This window comes from Poromitra crassiceps (genome assembly GCF_964638095.1).
Source record: "Poromitra crassiceps genome assembly, chromosome: 1".
In the NCBI taxonomy this organism is placed as follows: domain Eukaryota; kingdom Metazoa; phylum Chordata; class Actinopteri; order Beryciformes; family Melamphaidae; genus Poromitra; species Poromitra crassiceps.
Window position 1 is genome coordinate 109,696,452 of NC_139623.1, and position 15,688 is coordinate 109,712,139.

General features: G+C 46.2%; 1 protein-coding gene across 1 annotated transcript in view; it reads right to left on the reverse strand.

The window, feature by feature from the left end:
• thsd7ab (thrombospondin, type I, domain containing 7Ab) overlaps nt 1-15,688 on the reverse strand; it is a gene marked incomplete at both ends in the record, with an annotated part of 285,247 nt that overhangs the window by 177,342 nt on the left and 92,217 nt on the right. The window contains one exon of the mRNA XM_083641760.1: nt 12,639-13,473. Within this exon, the coding sequence (XP_083497886.1) occupies nt 12,639-13,473 (835 nt within the window). The remainder of the gene's footprint in view (nt 1-12,638; nt 13,474-15,688) is intronic.

Below are 15,688 nucleotides of genomic sequence, written 5' to 3' on the forward strand. Positions count from 1 at the left end.
AGTGGAGCAGTTAGTGTGCCTGGTGTAGCGGTAAGCAATGGTTTATGGTCTTTGGAGCAGTTAGTGTGCCTGTAGCTGTAAGCAGAGGTTTATGGTCTCTAGAGCAGTTTGGGTGTGCCTGGTGTTAGTGTAGTCCAGTGATCCTCACTATTTCTTCGATGAGAGCCGCACTGGCAGGACAAAGTCAATAGGAGAGCCACTTTTACCGCAAAACACCAAAAGCCACCCCAACCAAGCACATCTGCCTACCATTTTTTTGTGTTTTATTGTTTTCCACACACACACACACACACACACACACACATACCAGTTTCACCTAGAAAATCTTTCAGGCCTGGATGGATTTCGAAACGTACCCCGACCGCAACGGTGGGGGCCGTCGCTTGCGACGCTAAAGTTTTAGCTAACCTGTTCACATCTATGTTCGCAATGGCATCCCAAGTATCATCATACTATTATGGGATGCGATGCGAACAGTTGTATTATGGGATGTGCGTTTCCCCACACGTTGACACGTTTTGGAACAGCGCTGCACGCTGGCACAATACTCCTAAAAGCAAAATGCTTATTGTTTTGAATGATTTGGCACCTTCTATTACTGTCAACACCAGTATTGTTGTATTGTAATAATATGCCATAAAGGTTTATTGAAATTTAGGGGAGAGCAGGGGGGGGGGGGGGGAAAGAAAAAAAAAAAGAAATTGCAATTTCTTAGAGCCGCCAACTAAAGCTTCGAGAGCCGCCAGCGTCTCGCGAGCCGCGCAATGAGGAACTAGGGTGTAGTCTAAGCAGTGGAGCAGTTAGTGTGCCTGGTGTAGCTGTAAGCAGTGGAGCAGTTAGTGTGCCTGGTGTAGCTGTAAGCAGTGGGGCAGTTAGTGCGCCTGGTGTAGCTGTAAGCAGTGGAGCAGTTAGTGTGCCTGGTGTAGCTGTAAGCAGTGGAGCAGTTAGTGTGCCTGGTGTAGCTGTAAGCAGTGGAGCAGTTAGTGTGCCTGGTGTAGCTGTAAACAGTGGAGCAGTTAGTGTGCCTCTGTAAGCATGAGTGGAGCAGTTAGTGTGCCTGGTGTAGCTGTAAGCAGTGGAGCAGTTAGTGTGCCTGGTGTAGCTGTAAGCAGTGGAGCAGTTAGTGTGCCTGGTGTAGCTGTAAACAGTGGAGCAGTTAGTGTGCCTCTGTAAGCATGAGTGGAGCAGTTAGTGTGCCTGGTGTAGCTGTAAGCAGTGGAGCAGTTAGTGTGCCTGGTGTAGCTGTAAACAGTGGAGCAGTTAGTGTGCCTCTGTAAGCATGAGTGGAGCAGTTAGTGTGCCTGGTGTAGCTGTAAGCAGTGGAGCAGTTAAGCCCACTTCACATGATAAGCATTGTGCGCTTTTCTCAACGCAAGGAGGAAGAGCGGAGCGCAAATCTGCAGGACAAGAGGCGAGCAGCAACGGCGCGAGCACCGGCTATCTTCTTTTCCTCCTCTGATTGGTTGCGCTCATGAAAGGTCATGTAGCGACAAGTAGGTCAGCGTTGAGATATTTTGAACTCTGGGAGCAGCGCAAAAGTGTCAAAATCGAGCTGTGCGCGTCGCCAAGGGTAGCGTTGCCGCCTAGCACCAACACTCTCCCCCATAGGAATACAACGAGACAGCCGGGGCGCAGAGCTGTTTTACCGCGGATCATGTGTGGCTTTAGTGTGCCTGGTGTAGCTGTAAGCAGTGGTTTATGGTCTTTGAACATGTTAATGGAACAAAGAGTTGCGTGCGAGGGTTCACTTAAAGCTCTTTGCCCCGGACTGGTACCACATTTTATCATTAGCTAATCTCATTAGCATACATACAGCATAATCAGTTTTGCATTAGTAATAAAATACGAGGCACACAATATTTAAATATATATATATCCTTAAGTGTTAGGTCCATCGAGACAAGCAAAAGCACCTCTGATCAATCGCTCCCACTCATCTTTTAATCATCTGACTAGCATTTAGCGGTAATGAATAACCCGTCCTCTTTGGGCACCTTCCGAATCATTAGAAATTTGTTCCAACTAAAGCCGAGTGTTTCCGCTACTCAGTCTGTATGTCTTTCCCTGGAGGCGATGCAGCTGACGAGCTATTAGTGCTAATTACAGCTCTGCTTCATTGCTTCATTTAGAAACCTCTCGTTTAGACGTTGCTTGCCACCACACTTCACCTCCAGCGACTCAGACTTTGTGTAGAAATTAGGAAACATCTGAACAGAGTTTGAGCTGCGTTTTATTTGACTTTTGATGTCTTTGCAGATTAAGACATCTTTGAAGTAGCGCTCAAGTGACACTGAAAAATCGTCGTTTTTTTTTTTTCTGCTGCCAAAACACACTTGGGTGTGCCGGCTCATTTTCCAATGGAGAAAAACAGGGAGAAAATGGAGAAAAACTAGAAAAACAGAAATCCAATGGAGAAAAACAATAAGGAATTTGAAGGGATGTTGGTGACACACTGGGGTGACGCTTCCATCCCCAGCTTCAGATGGAACTTCACCTGTTCTAAAAAGACCCTAATGCATCCAGGGACCCATTTCCACTGCTTTCTTTGGGTTTTTGCAGTTTGTTGTTTCTACGGCCGAGCTTTTTTGTGGCGCTTTTGAAGTGGCAAGAAGTCATTATTTCCTCACCTCAGTCATTCAGACAGAATGAGGACACAATCATCCTCTATTTAAATACATGAGATGATGTCTCAGAAATGCTCATGTTTGACACAATAACATGCAACATTGCACTCCAAGGGGCTGCCAGACAAAACAGAGACGGTCTGAAAAGTCTCCACATGTCAACACTCGAGCGCTCATTACTTGAACTGCATTCAGCAAAACCAGTTTGCCACTGGAATTGTGTAAAAAGACAGCCCTATATGGGTCAAGTGATTAAGAAAGCCTGTCTACAACTTCCGTGCCTATAGGAGAAATAACCGTCTGAGCGGAACAGTTATGCGAAGAAAAGGAGAAACACAATTATGGCACCATACACTCAGCATTAAATGTGATGATGTAATGTGATACGTTCTAAGTGCCTTCGGTGGCACAGCGAAATTTCAAAAAGGTCACGCTGCAAGCCTGATGATCCAGACTCAAGCATCGAGGCTGAGCTCTTTCAAATATGATCCCTTGTAGAACGGGCCTGTTTGAGCAGAGGCCAAGACTACAGAGAAAGCAAAGGCCCCCGTGACAGATGTACATCAAACAAAATTGGAAATGAAGTGAGCAAGATGTTCAGAGAGCGCATGGCTAGGATATGACTATCGCTTCACTGGGAAGTTTGTTCCACTTTTCTTTTCTGGAAGTGGCAAAAACAACTATGAATATTTCAGAACTAGAAATAAACAAGTCAAGGATTAATATTTATGTTCCTAAGGGCATGAGAGTTGTTTTCACTGTGCCTTTGAAATATTTGATCCCAGTCACTGCTGAGAACTTGGCACCAACAGCGCATGAATGAATAGATTTAGTACATAATTGATCAAATCTGAGTATACAGTGGCATGTGATAGATATTCAATGTGAATGCAGGCTGGCTCTATTGACACTGTCACTGACACTTTCCTGGGGATCAAACACATTGTGAAATCCTCAAATCCAAAATTGTGAACAGCAACGACACTTGAGGTTCTTCTGGGCTGAGGAACAGAAAGCGGGTGGTGGTAGAATGGCAGAAAGACCAGCTGGCTACCTTACAGAAATCTAATATAGATTGAGTGTTTATTACGTTGTTAACAAGTCAACATCTCAAAAGCACTTAAAAGTAGTACTTTGGCTTTATAACATCACCGTTAGGGATGTGCAAAAGACTAGTGGGTGGGTGGTCTGAATGACAAAATCGACTTGTTATTGTAAACAAAATGCCAAAATTCAACATAAGCTTATTAGCCTACGGGCAAAAATAACTTAAGTTCTGACTAATATTAACCATAAAAACGCTGTGTAGTGTAGTCTAACCATAGCCTACGAAAGTACTTGGTGTTTGAGACCACATGTGATCATAGCCTACTTACCATTCCTTAAGTGGCAAATCAACTGACCTCTCCTTAATAACGGCAATAAGAATAATTTATGCTGCATGCACGGGCACGGGGGATGGGCGTTTGGACACACCTGAATCCAAATGTCTTCATATTACACAACGCACGGCCCGACGTTTGCATTTGGTTGTACAAGATCATCTGTGAATAATCAATCTCAAGATTACGGCAATTTAAATGAAAATACACAGGACACAGACTCACAGTGGAGACACAGGCATTGTCACTGCAAAGGTCCCAATGCGCTCTGGCATATGGATGGGTGGGTGGGTACGATAAACTGAAGTCATATGCATTACGATCAATACAGTTGCAACACTTCAGAAACTCAGGATATAGCCTATAGCACTGACTGAGTCGGAGACTGAGCTATGTACAGTATGTAGGCTACACACTGTGGGCGTTGCTCTCCTATAACTTGTTTTGATGGAGTTGATTTTCCTTTTTTTTGGCAGCCTGGAGGTGGGGGTGGCTGGCCTGGGTGTCTAGGCCCAGCCATGGAGCTCATAGGCTCGCGCTTTTAGCCTCTCTGGTCTTAAGACATGTTGTGCCCCTGGTAATCCAAATAGACCAGAGAGGCTAAGAGCGCATGAGTGAGTGCGATATTAGCCTCTCTGGTCTTTGGAGATAGATTTCGACTTTATTCTCAACATTTCGTCTTTATTCTCGTTACAGTATTTAAACTTTATTCACGAAATTTCGACTTTATTCTCAACATTTCGTCTTTATTCTCGTTACATTATTTCAACTTTATTCACGAAATTTCGACTTTAATCTCAACATTTCAACTTTATTCTTGGAAAAAAAAAAAAAAACTTGCTCCTCTGATTTATTTTTTCTTCTACCTGGTGCTTAAATTTGGACTTTATTCATGAAATTTCGACATTATTCACGAAATTTCGACTTTATTCACGAAATTTAGACTTTTTTTTTTTTTTACACAATTTTTATTTTTTATTTTATTTTTATTTTTCATCATGCACGGCCCTAACACCGGGATTCCACTGAGTGCATTTGCGTTGCGTTGCGGCTGTTCTCCGGTTTTGCTCCGTGCTCTGTGCTCCGCCAACACTAACCGGCTGCGTGCAGAGCACGTCACGGCTCCGCTCCGCCAGACAGCTAGAGTGACGAGACCGACAGGTTCTCACGGTAAAATCGCGCGAGACAATTTGTATGTGGGATAAATACAACGACAAACAGGCAGAAGATCATTGTTGCCAACTGGAGAAGCAGAGGAGGGGTGGACTTGCTTGGTGTTGTCCTTGTAAAAAGGATGGGTCGTGTCATAAATTATTTTGTGGTTTTCCACTTCAATTATGAACTTTTCCTCATACATGTTTGTCCTCTGGCTTGATATTGAATGCTGTAAACACCTCTGCCCTGTTGATTTCATGCCTGGCTCCGCCCAACTTGCTGCAGCTTTGCTCCGTCATCCGTGAAAACTAGAAGCCTTGCGTATTTCTTTCGGAGAGCTCCGGATCGTCGGAGCTGGGACGGAGTAGACACGCAACGCAGCGCAGCGGAGTAGGTGGGAGTTGACACAATAAAGAAAGAAAAAAACATCGCATGGATGCATAACTGGGACGTATCCTCAGTGATGTACCCTGGGGTCATAGGATGTTTCGGGTCTCGCAACATCATACACCCTCGCCCAGGTGACCCAGCCGGGGCTGGCCAAGCCCCAACTTACGTCCCAGTAGCTACCCACGGTCAGCCCTATAGGGAGGGTCGAAGGTGGTCATGCGGTCAGGGCCACTCAATCCGCTGCTCCGGAACTACTCTGCCGGGACCGGGGGAGGGAGAGAGCTCTGGTACGTAGAGGGACCGAGCTCTGTGGGTTGCCACCCGGCCGGGTTCCTCCCTCGTCTCACCAGGTCTACGACCTGTGCGCTGCACCAGACTCCCCCGCTCCAAACATCTCATTCCGAGGTGATGGTATCTTAGTGGACACCATGCAGTACCAGTACTTGGTGGTACTGCAGTCTCCACTTGTGGCTTGAATGGCCCTCCTAAAAGGCCTCTCGTGGGTTTTTGGGCTTCTTCCTCACGGAAGACGCAGGCTGGGGAGCTAACCCATACTGCTACCCGGGTGCCGTCCCTGTTCCGGCTGTCAACTGACTCTCCAGTAGTCACCAGTCTTTCCTGGTTGTCACGTAGTCTATTCCTATGAGTCACTGGCTAGGCCAGGCTAACTAATAAAGAAAGAAAAAACATCGCATGGATGCATAACTGGGACGTATCCTCAGTGATGTACCCTGGGGTCATAGGATGTTTCGGGTCTCGCAACATCATACACCCTCGCCCAGGGGACCCAGCCGGGGCTGGCCAAGCCCCAACTTACGTCCCAGTAGCTACCCACGGTCAGCCCTATAGGGAGGGTCGAAGGTGGTCATGCGGTCAGGGCCACTCAATCCGCTGCTCCGGAACTACTCTGCCGGGACCGGGGGAGGGAGAGAGCTCTGGTACGTAGAGGGACCGAGCTCTGTGGGTTGCCACCCGGCCGGGTTCCTCCCTCGTCTCACCAGGTCTACGACCTGTGCGCTGCACCAGACTCCCCCGCTCCAAACATCTCATTCCGAGGTGATGGTATCTTAGTGGACACCATGCAGTACCAGTACTTGGTGGTACTGCAGTCTCCACTTGCGGCTTGAATGGCCCTCCTAAAAGGCCTCTCGTGGGTTTTTGGGCTTCTTCCTCACGGAAGACGCAGGCTGGGGAGCTAACCCATACTGCTACCCGGGTGCCGTCCCTGTTCCGGCTGTCAACTGACTCTCCAGTAGTCACCAGTCTTTCCTGGTTGTCACATAGTCTATTCCTATGAGTCACTGGCTAGGCCAGGCTAACTAATAAAGAAAGAAAAAACATCGCATGGATGCATAACTGGGACGTATCCTCAGTGATGTACCCTGGGGTCATAGGATGTTTCGGGTCTCGCAACATCATACACCCTCGCCCAGGTGACCCAGCCGGGGCTGGCCAATGATTAGAGTGGAAACGTATCGGCTCCGATGCCGTACCGCAGCGCAGACGGACCGAACACGGACCTAGTGGAATGTAGGCGTAATACTCCGTCGTAAGATACAGATACAGCTGAACTTTGCAAACTAATTCTATATTGTTTTTTAATTTACATTTTAATTTCCTATGAGATGTGGTGCTCCTTGCTGATAGCAAATTCACTGAATTGATGGAATGTAGTGCTTACAAATTGGTTCAGCAGACAGTACTTTGTTCATTAGTTTGATGTGCAGTTGCAACCCGTTCTCACTGCGAGCGTGTTGGCAGTTGGGGCAAGGATTTCCGCTGAGGAATGGATGTGAATTAAGAATGGTTTGACAAATGTTATTTTCAGTGAAAGAGCGTGACTTAGTTTGTAACAATGTCGGGCTAGAGTTTTGATGCTTTGATTCCCACTGGGATAACACACTAAACATTCATGCACTCTTGGTACTGTTATGTGTTTGGATAAAAGCATCCACCAAATTGCATTCAAGCAGTGACTTGTGGGGAGTTTTGCCTTGTCGTCGCTGCCAAGTGCTTGCTGTTGTTGTGAAATTGTTTCAATTGCCACATGACCTTGTCAGTACAACCACCCAAGTGCTTGCTGTTGTTGTGAAGTGCTTGCTCGTGTGAAATAAAGAGCCTGGTCTTAAACCTGCTCTATTTGCCCACACGTTTATATAATACAGTATTGTTCAAAACAAATTACTTGTTTAATCGCTCATTCAACAGGACTGCTACTTTCTGGCCAAGATGCAAAGATAGAGCTTGTGCTATATTTAACCTAAAACACTGATTGATTGACCCTTACCTTACTGTAGCTCCTACCTTAACTTAACTGGAGACGTCATGCGTAACCTTAATCTTAAACGTAGAAAAAACTTGTATTTTTCTGATCATCCATTTTAGAAGATGTAGGCTACTAACAATTTGACTTTGTGGCTTAGCTGGAAAAAGTGTTCTGCTGGTGTCATTCTAAGTGACACTTTTGTTTTCTTGTTGTTTAGTTTTGTAGAGAACATACCATTATACATCCATCAAAAACATGAAGATAAAACAGAAAACATGTTATTTTGAAAAGTGCTTTACAAAGTTCTAGCAACAGCAAGATTGAATTTGTGTCATGAAATGAGTGCAGATGAATATAGCCTTGCTTTGCCATTTCCATCCTTGGAAGTTGACATCAAATGCACCATGGTAGTTGTGCCTCATTGCTCTGACAGCAGAACAGTGAAGAAGACATAAACATCCTCCCCTACCTGTCACCTCCTGACGGGGAGAAGAAACACTTCCAGAGGGACAAATATGGCATCATAAACAAGAAGATAGACTGGCTTTCAGAGGGACAAACATGGCATCATAAACAAGAAGATAGACTGGCTTTCAGAGGGACAAACATGGCATCATAAACAAGAAGATAGACTGGCTTTCAGAGGGACAGACATGGCATCATAAACAAGAAGATAGACTGGCTTTCAGAGGGACAAACATGGCATCATAAACAAGAAGATAGACTGGCTTTCAGAGGGACAAACATGGCATCATAAACAAGAAGATAGACTGGCTTTCAGAGGGAGAAACATGGCATCATAAACAAGAAGATAGACTGGCTTTCAGAGGGACAGACATGGCATCATAAACAAGAAGATAGACTGGCTTTCAGAGGGACAAACATGGCATCATAAACAAGAAGATAGACTGGCTTTCAGAGGGACAAACATGGCATCATAAACAAGAAGATAGACTGGCTTTCAGAGGGAGAAACATGGCATCATAAACAAGAAGATAGACTGGCTTTCAGAGGGACAAACATGGCATCATAAACAAGAAGATAGACTGGCTTTCAGAGGGACAAACATGGCATCATAAACAAGAAGATAGACTGGCTTTCAGAGGGACAGACATGGCATCATAAACAAGAAGATAGACTGGCTTTCAGAGGGACAAACATGGCATCATAAACAAGAAGATAGACTGGCTTTCAGAGGGACAGACATGGCATCATAAACAAGAAGATAGACTGGCTTTCAGAGGGACAAACATGGCATCATAAACAAGAAGATAGACTGGCTTTCAGAGGGACAGACATGGCATCATAAACAAGAAGATAGACTGGCTTTCAGAGGGACAAACATGGCATCATAAACAAGAAGATAGACTGGCTTTCAGAGGGACAAACATGGCATCATAAACAAGAAGATAGACTGGCTTTCAGAGGGAGAAACATGGCATTATAAACAAGAAGATAGACTGACAGACGGACCACATTACACAGTATAAATATATCTTCTTAGGCGAGACACCCCAGGTGAATAGGGCAAAATGTTTAACTAATAGATATCACCATGAAACGTCCCCAGTTGTTTAATTACAGTAAGACAATTATTGTTTGTATGACAAGTTTTCTGAAATCCTATGCTTAATTATGCAAATGATGCATTATCTACTTAATTATGTGCTAATTTGCATAGATTTCCAGCCTTAAAGGTCCCATCTTGTGTAAAACAAGATGTCCTTGCTGCTTTGATAATATAGGACTTGGGCGTGCTATATAAACATCATAGAAGTCTCAAAGCACATGGTCCCCAGATAAAGCCACATCAACCATGTAAGGAAAAGGTGCCTGCAAACGAGCCGTTTTGACTTTGGTGATTTAGTGACATCACAAAGTAACACTTCTTTCATTTGCTCAATTACAGTGCCGCCCCGCCAACTGAATGTGGAAGACCAAACCTTGTTGTCTGTAGCAAGTCAAATCAAGTCAACTTTATTTATAGAGCACATTTACAACGACAAAAGCCGACCAAAGTGCTTCACAGATAAAACACTAAAATATAGAGGACAAAAACGCCAAGTACAGAATACACTGTTGCAGAGCAAGTTGCAGTACAATGCAGCAAATACAAGTCATAAAAAGACCAAAGTAACGAAGTAGGTTGCCAGGAGGCAGGCTCAACTCAGGTCGAAGGCCAGGGAGAAAGGTGCATCTTGAGCAGGGATTTAAAAAGCCTCGAGGCTCTGGGCTGATGTAGCAGGGGAGGCTGTTTCCAGAGCCTAGGGGCTGTATAGCAAAGGCTCTGTCCCCCCTGGTCTTAAGCCTGGTCCTATAGGCACCGTAGCATACAGTAGATGTGTATAATGGAACAATTTACAGAAAACAATCAACTGCACCAAAGATGGATCTATCCCAACAGATCATCTTGTCTTATCTTACAGAGCACATAGAGAAGTCCCACAGAGCCTGCATTTGATTTTTTTTTTTTTTTTTGCAACAGAATTCATAACCTTGTTTTAAAGACGAATGAGACATGTTATATACAGTTAAAAACAGCATGATATGGGAACTTTAAGGTCTGTTGTTGTTGGCATTATATAGCAGGTCATTGCCTACATTTAAACAGAGGTAGTATAGGCAACAGCACTCGAATTAGAGTAAATCTTGAGTTTATTTTTATTTTTATTAAGGGCAAAACAGACGCGTTTCAGCCTTAGGCCATCATCAGTGTACACTGATGATGGCCTAAGGCTGAAACGCATCTGTTTTGCCCTTAATAAAAAAACTCAAGATTTACTCTAATTCGAGTGCTGTTGCCTACCTCTGTTTCTGTGATCTCCCTGCAACCTGCACCGATTGAGCTGCTTAAGACCTGGAGCTGTGCGGGCTATTCCCTTGCTGCATTGCCTACATTTAAAATGAGATTGAAGGACAGCTAATATATTTCTAGTATGCTATGATAAACCTATCACGCTGGAGGATCTCACCAATGTGTGAACTGTAGGGGCAAACATACCATGTAATCCTGGTTGGGGCTCCACGCAGACACTAACTTCCTTTTCACATAAGCGCTAACTATTAAGAACTTACACACAAACTTCATTTTCACATAAACACTAAGACCCTATCGTTGTACGGCGCTATCGTTTGCGCTGCCTTTGCGCTGCGTTTGTGCGCCTCTTATTGCTATCTTCCCAGCGTCTTAAGCTATCGTCTGCCTCCACCATCCAGTTTTGCGCTGTGATGACACAGGTGTAGGCGTGGCCCAGGCATGTCGGTGGGCCTCTAGCCTATCATGTGTCATGCACAAGTGTCATTTAGCGCTGTGGGGAAGATACCGTTGGTATGTGCCGAGTGCAAAGAGAGGTTTGGGCGTTGCCCGTTCCAAAATAGGTGTTCCAGCGCAATGTGTTAGAAAAAGGGGCCTTGGGTGCTCTCAATTTTAACGCCAGGAAATAGCTGGTCTTAGCACAAATGCAGACGTACGCCTGAGCGCAGACAGTCTCCACATCTCCGTGCAGTGCAGCAAATCCTTGCTTGGATCCATTTACGCACGGCATGGATGTCACTCTCTACTCGCGCCTGCACACACTCTTCTCTCCTCGGAATGCCCAACCCGATCTCCCCAAAAATCGTAAAATAGCAACGTTTGTGGAGCAACGTTGCTATTTTACAATTTCGGCTCCAAAATTGTAAAATGGAAACGTACTGCCACGTTGATTTTCAACTATAGCCTACATTGCAGAAAAAACACACCTTGATTTAAAAATGAGAATTCGTTTGTCATGGTTTTATTAGGCTACATAATTCCCGACCATACAGGTTTGTGGTGTGAGGTAACAATAGATTGCTTTTGAGAAAGTTGTGACGGTGTTGTGCCAAGCTGCCTCTCCCCACCCTGGCCGGCCCAAAACACCCAGGGCACTGACCCAAACCCACCCCACCACCAAGCATGCATACCCATCCAGCTCCTACCTTCTCGGGGGAGACCCCCCTCCAGTCCAGCACCCGGCGCACACAGACTCCCGCCCCACCAGACCCTCGCTCCCCTAATCCAATTCAAAACGTATAATTTTTTCGCACAACACCTGTGTCTGGCCAGTACAGTAACATATTTCCCTGCAATTGCATGTAAGACCAGCTTCTCCACAGCGCAGATGGCAGCTGAAGTCCCTCTCGCCATCAAGCAGACAGTGATGGAAGCATGTGTCTTTATGTGCGCCAAGGGGAAAATGACAATGAGATTGGTGGGATTCGATGTATATATATTAATAGAAACGAATAGAAAATAGCTGATTAATAAAAGGTGTGCTGGTGGAACGAAATTCAACTTCAAATAGAGCAGCATCACTCATCGCCTCTCAGCACGCTGCGTAATTACGCAGCGGAGATAGAAGAGAGCCCGAAAAGGGATAAGCATACAGATGTTTGGGCAGAAGCCCTTTTTCAGCGTGTGAAATGGCAATAATACACAGGTGATTCACAGGTGGGCATGTGAGCACGTTATTTGATTTCTATGCATGATATTCTCACATCTCTCTCTCCCTCCCTCTCCCCATCTAGGCTATCTTTTCTCTCCCTGTTTCTCCCTCTCAGTGAAGGAGGAAGCTGCTGACGTGACGCTGTGGTTTTATGGGCATGACCACACCTCCACAATGCGTTTGGGCATAAACACGCCTATACGGAGATGTGCGCCGAGATGACGTGAAGCGCAGCGGGCCGAAACGCCCACAATTAGGGCTTTGCGCGGCGCTATTCCACCGCAAAACGGGCGCTAATGCAAAAATACCGCCATCGGGAAGATAGAGCCCTAACAATTAAGAATTTGCCACTCACTTGCGTCCCACACTGCTTCCATTCCTATGTGTGCAGACCACGTCCCGAGTCTGGTAGCCCACTTGGATGTCCCAGAATGGACTCTCTTGCCGGTTGAGACGGTTCCTGGTCCGTTTCTTCTGGATAAGCTCCCTGGTCTCAGGATCTTTGACCCCGCCTCTCTCCCTGAGCCCGGGTCCTTTTCCTTTCCTGCGCTTGGTTTGGCGCACCGGACGAGTCTGTGGGAGGGCACAGGGGCTCCAGGACCCAACCCGGAGGCTGTACATACCCTCCGGACCCACGCAGGGCCCGGGTTTACAAGACTGGAACTCAGTTAGGTTTGGGCAGAGGGCACCTCCAAAAAGCGGAGGAACCAGGACACTGCGGACCCTGTTCATGAGGCCCGTCCCGCACGTTTTGGAGCAGGAAGTCCAGGGGGAGTACTGGGAAACCACGCAGTCCTGAGGGCACGGGATCAAGCAGGCCTGCTCGAGGCGAGGCTTGGGCTCAAAGTACTCACAGATGGCATCCTCTGCTGGCGACCCATCTGAGTTGAGTATGCAGCCCACCTCCCGTGTCTGAATGCCCTCTTCGCCCCCACTGCATACGGAGGGCCGCGGGGCCCCAAAAGTCCTTGCCGACACTGGCACACACTCGTTCCAGGCACCAAGCTGCCAGTCATATAGGTCCTTGTGCCAGTCACACACACGGAAACAGTTCCTCTGGTTGGAGGGACGCTGGATCTGGTCACAGTTGGTGTGAAGAGTAGTCCAGCCATCCACATGGGCACACCAGACTGCCCGGCTTTGGCTGCCGCCCGGGCCACAGTCGCTGCCCATGCATCTTCCCCATGGACCTGGGGAATGAAGAAACAGGCTGAGGTTACATGGAGAAAGACAACGTAAAGAAAAATCACTAACACACACAGAAACATACAATAAACAACCATCAGTGTCATAGTTCTACATTCATCTAGAAAGGCTAAATCATTGGTGTTGAGATGAGGAGAGTTTAGACATTCAGAGCTGCAGTTTGAGTATGGGTCATTTGAAAAAGCTTTATGTTAAATGTGTTGACAAGCTGTTGGCAACCGTCAGTATGTGTGTGGGTGCAGAAAATATATCATAGTCAGTGTAACTTGATCTATCACCTTGTATTGCACTACAGGTGGATGGGATACAACAAGTCTTCAGGTGCCTACACATGATCCGTGGTAAAACAGCTCTCTGCCCGCTGTGCCGTTCTTTTCCTATGGGGGGAGCGGCGCTTCTCAACTAGGCGGCAGTGCTACCCGTGGCGACGCGCACAGCTCAATTTTGCCACTTTGCTCTGCACTCAAAGTTCAAAACCTTTCATGAGCGCAACCAATCAGAGGAGAAGAATATAGCCGCTGCATGTGACGTAGTGCCAGATGCGACACAGCAGAGCAGAGGAGCAGGGGCCGGGTTGTGCCCCTGCTCGCCTCTTGTCCTGCAGATTTGCGCTCCGCTCACCAGATCGCTCGACCTCGCTGTGAGAAAAGTGCAGACCTCTTATCACGTGACGGCACTTTTAGTGTGACGTGCCAGAGGGGCGGGGTTTACTGCTTGGGCAATACAAACACAGTGTCCTAAAGTAAAGTATGGGTGTTCGAAGGACGGTATTTGAAAGTCAATTTAAAAGGGGCATTAAGTAATATATGGCTTTTACCAAACTCTATAGTATCCACCTTATTTCTAGCTGCCATGATGCCTTACGTGAAATATGGGAGCTTCTTCCTGTGTAATCGCCCCATGCAGCCAACCTCCCCCCGTTGAGTTGCTGACACGGACCCCGTCTGCGTCTGTTAACGATGTTTCAAAGCTACATGCGAAGGGAGCCAATCACGTCCAGCTTGGCCAAACATCTCGCTAATAAATATCCCGAGTTGTTCAAAGAGCAACAGGTTAGCGGATGTGATGGATAACATTATTAGATTCCCTCAAATAAGTCGTCAAACGAGTGTTATTTCTTTGTGACCAGCAACTTTTTTTCACAGAGTTTGATGAGGAAATGCGTCAGCACGAGCGCCGCAGGTAGACCCTCGGCCAGGTAGGCTGCGTTACCCAGCTGCAACAATCAGTCACATTCTAGACCGGACCTTGCACCCATAATCATTTCACAGCGGGCCATTCAAAAATAAGGTGGATTGGTAACCAGTAGGAATTGCCACGACATCAATAGAATTGGTCTCTTCCTACACAGGTCTACCCCCAATCCTCCTCCCACCCCGCCTGCTCACCCCTCCAGTCCCCTTGAGCTACAGCAGCTGTAATTAACTAAATTAAGTCACATTTTCACAATAGACACAAGTAGGCTAGCTAATCAGAGCAGCGATCCAACAAACAGAAACAGAAACATCTACTGAAGACGTAATATATCACCTTGCTCTTTCCAAAGTTTGCACACCTTCATTTACTCCAGGTTCTCAGAGGAGGTCATTCATCTTGAACATGAACAGAATCACTCCAGCACAGTTTTTTGGAAATATAAAAGTGAAGAAGCAAGAATACCAGTGTGCTCGAGTGATCCTTGTCATGTTCAATATATCACCATGCAAGACACTGTCATAATAAAACTGCTTTCTCATTAAGAACAAGGTTTTCTTTTAGCCTTCAAAGGTGAAACGTCTGCAGTGCCATCCTCCTCCTGCAAGTAGGTGGAGGCATTGGGAGTGTCCATGCTGTGGGACAGTAAACATCTTTAAGCCTTTCTGTAAGAGAAAACGTCCACCATCTGATTTAGGCTATCCTGAGCTTGTGAGCACCGCCCATCTGCAAGCAGGTTAACACACACACACACACACACACACACACACACACGCACACAAACACAAACACACACACACACACACACACACACACACACACACACACACACACACATAAACACACACACACAAACACTAATTAACGCAGGTTAGCTGTGCACTGACAGCATTATCAAAAAGCTATTGAAAAGGGCTTCTCCCTTGCATTGATTGCAAGGGAGAATAAGCTAATTGTGCAGCTTCACATTTCACCTCACATTAACCTAACACTCCCATATATAGC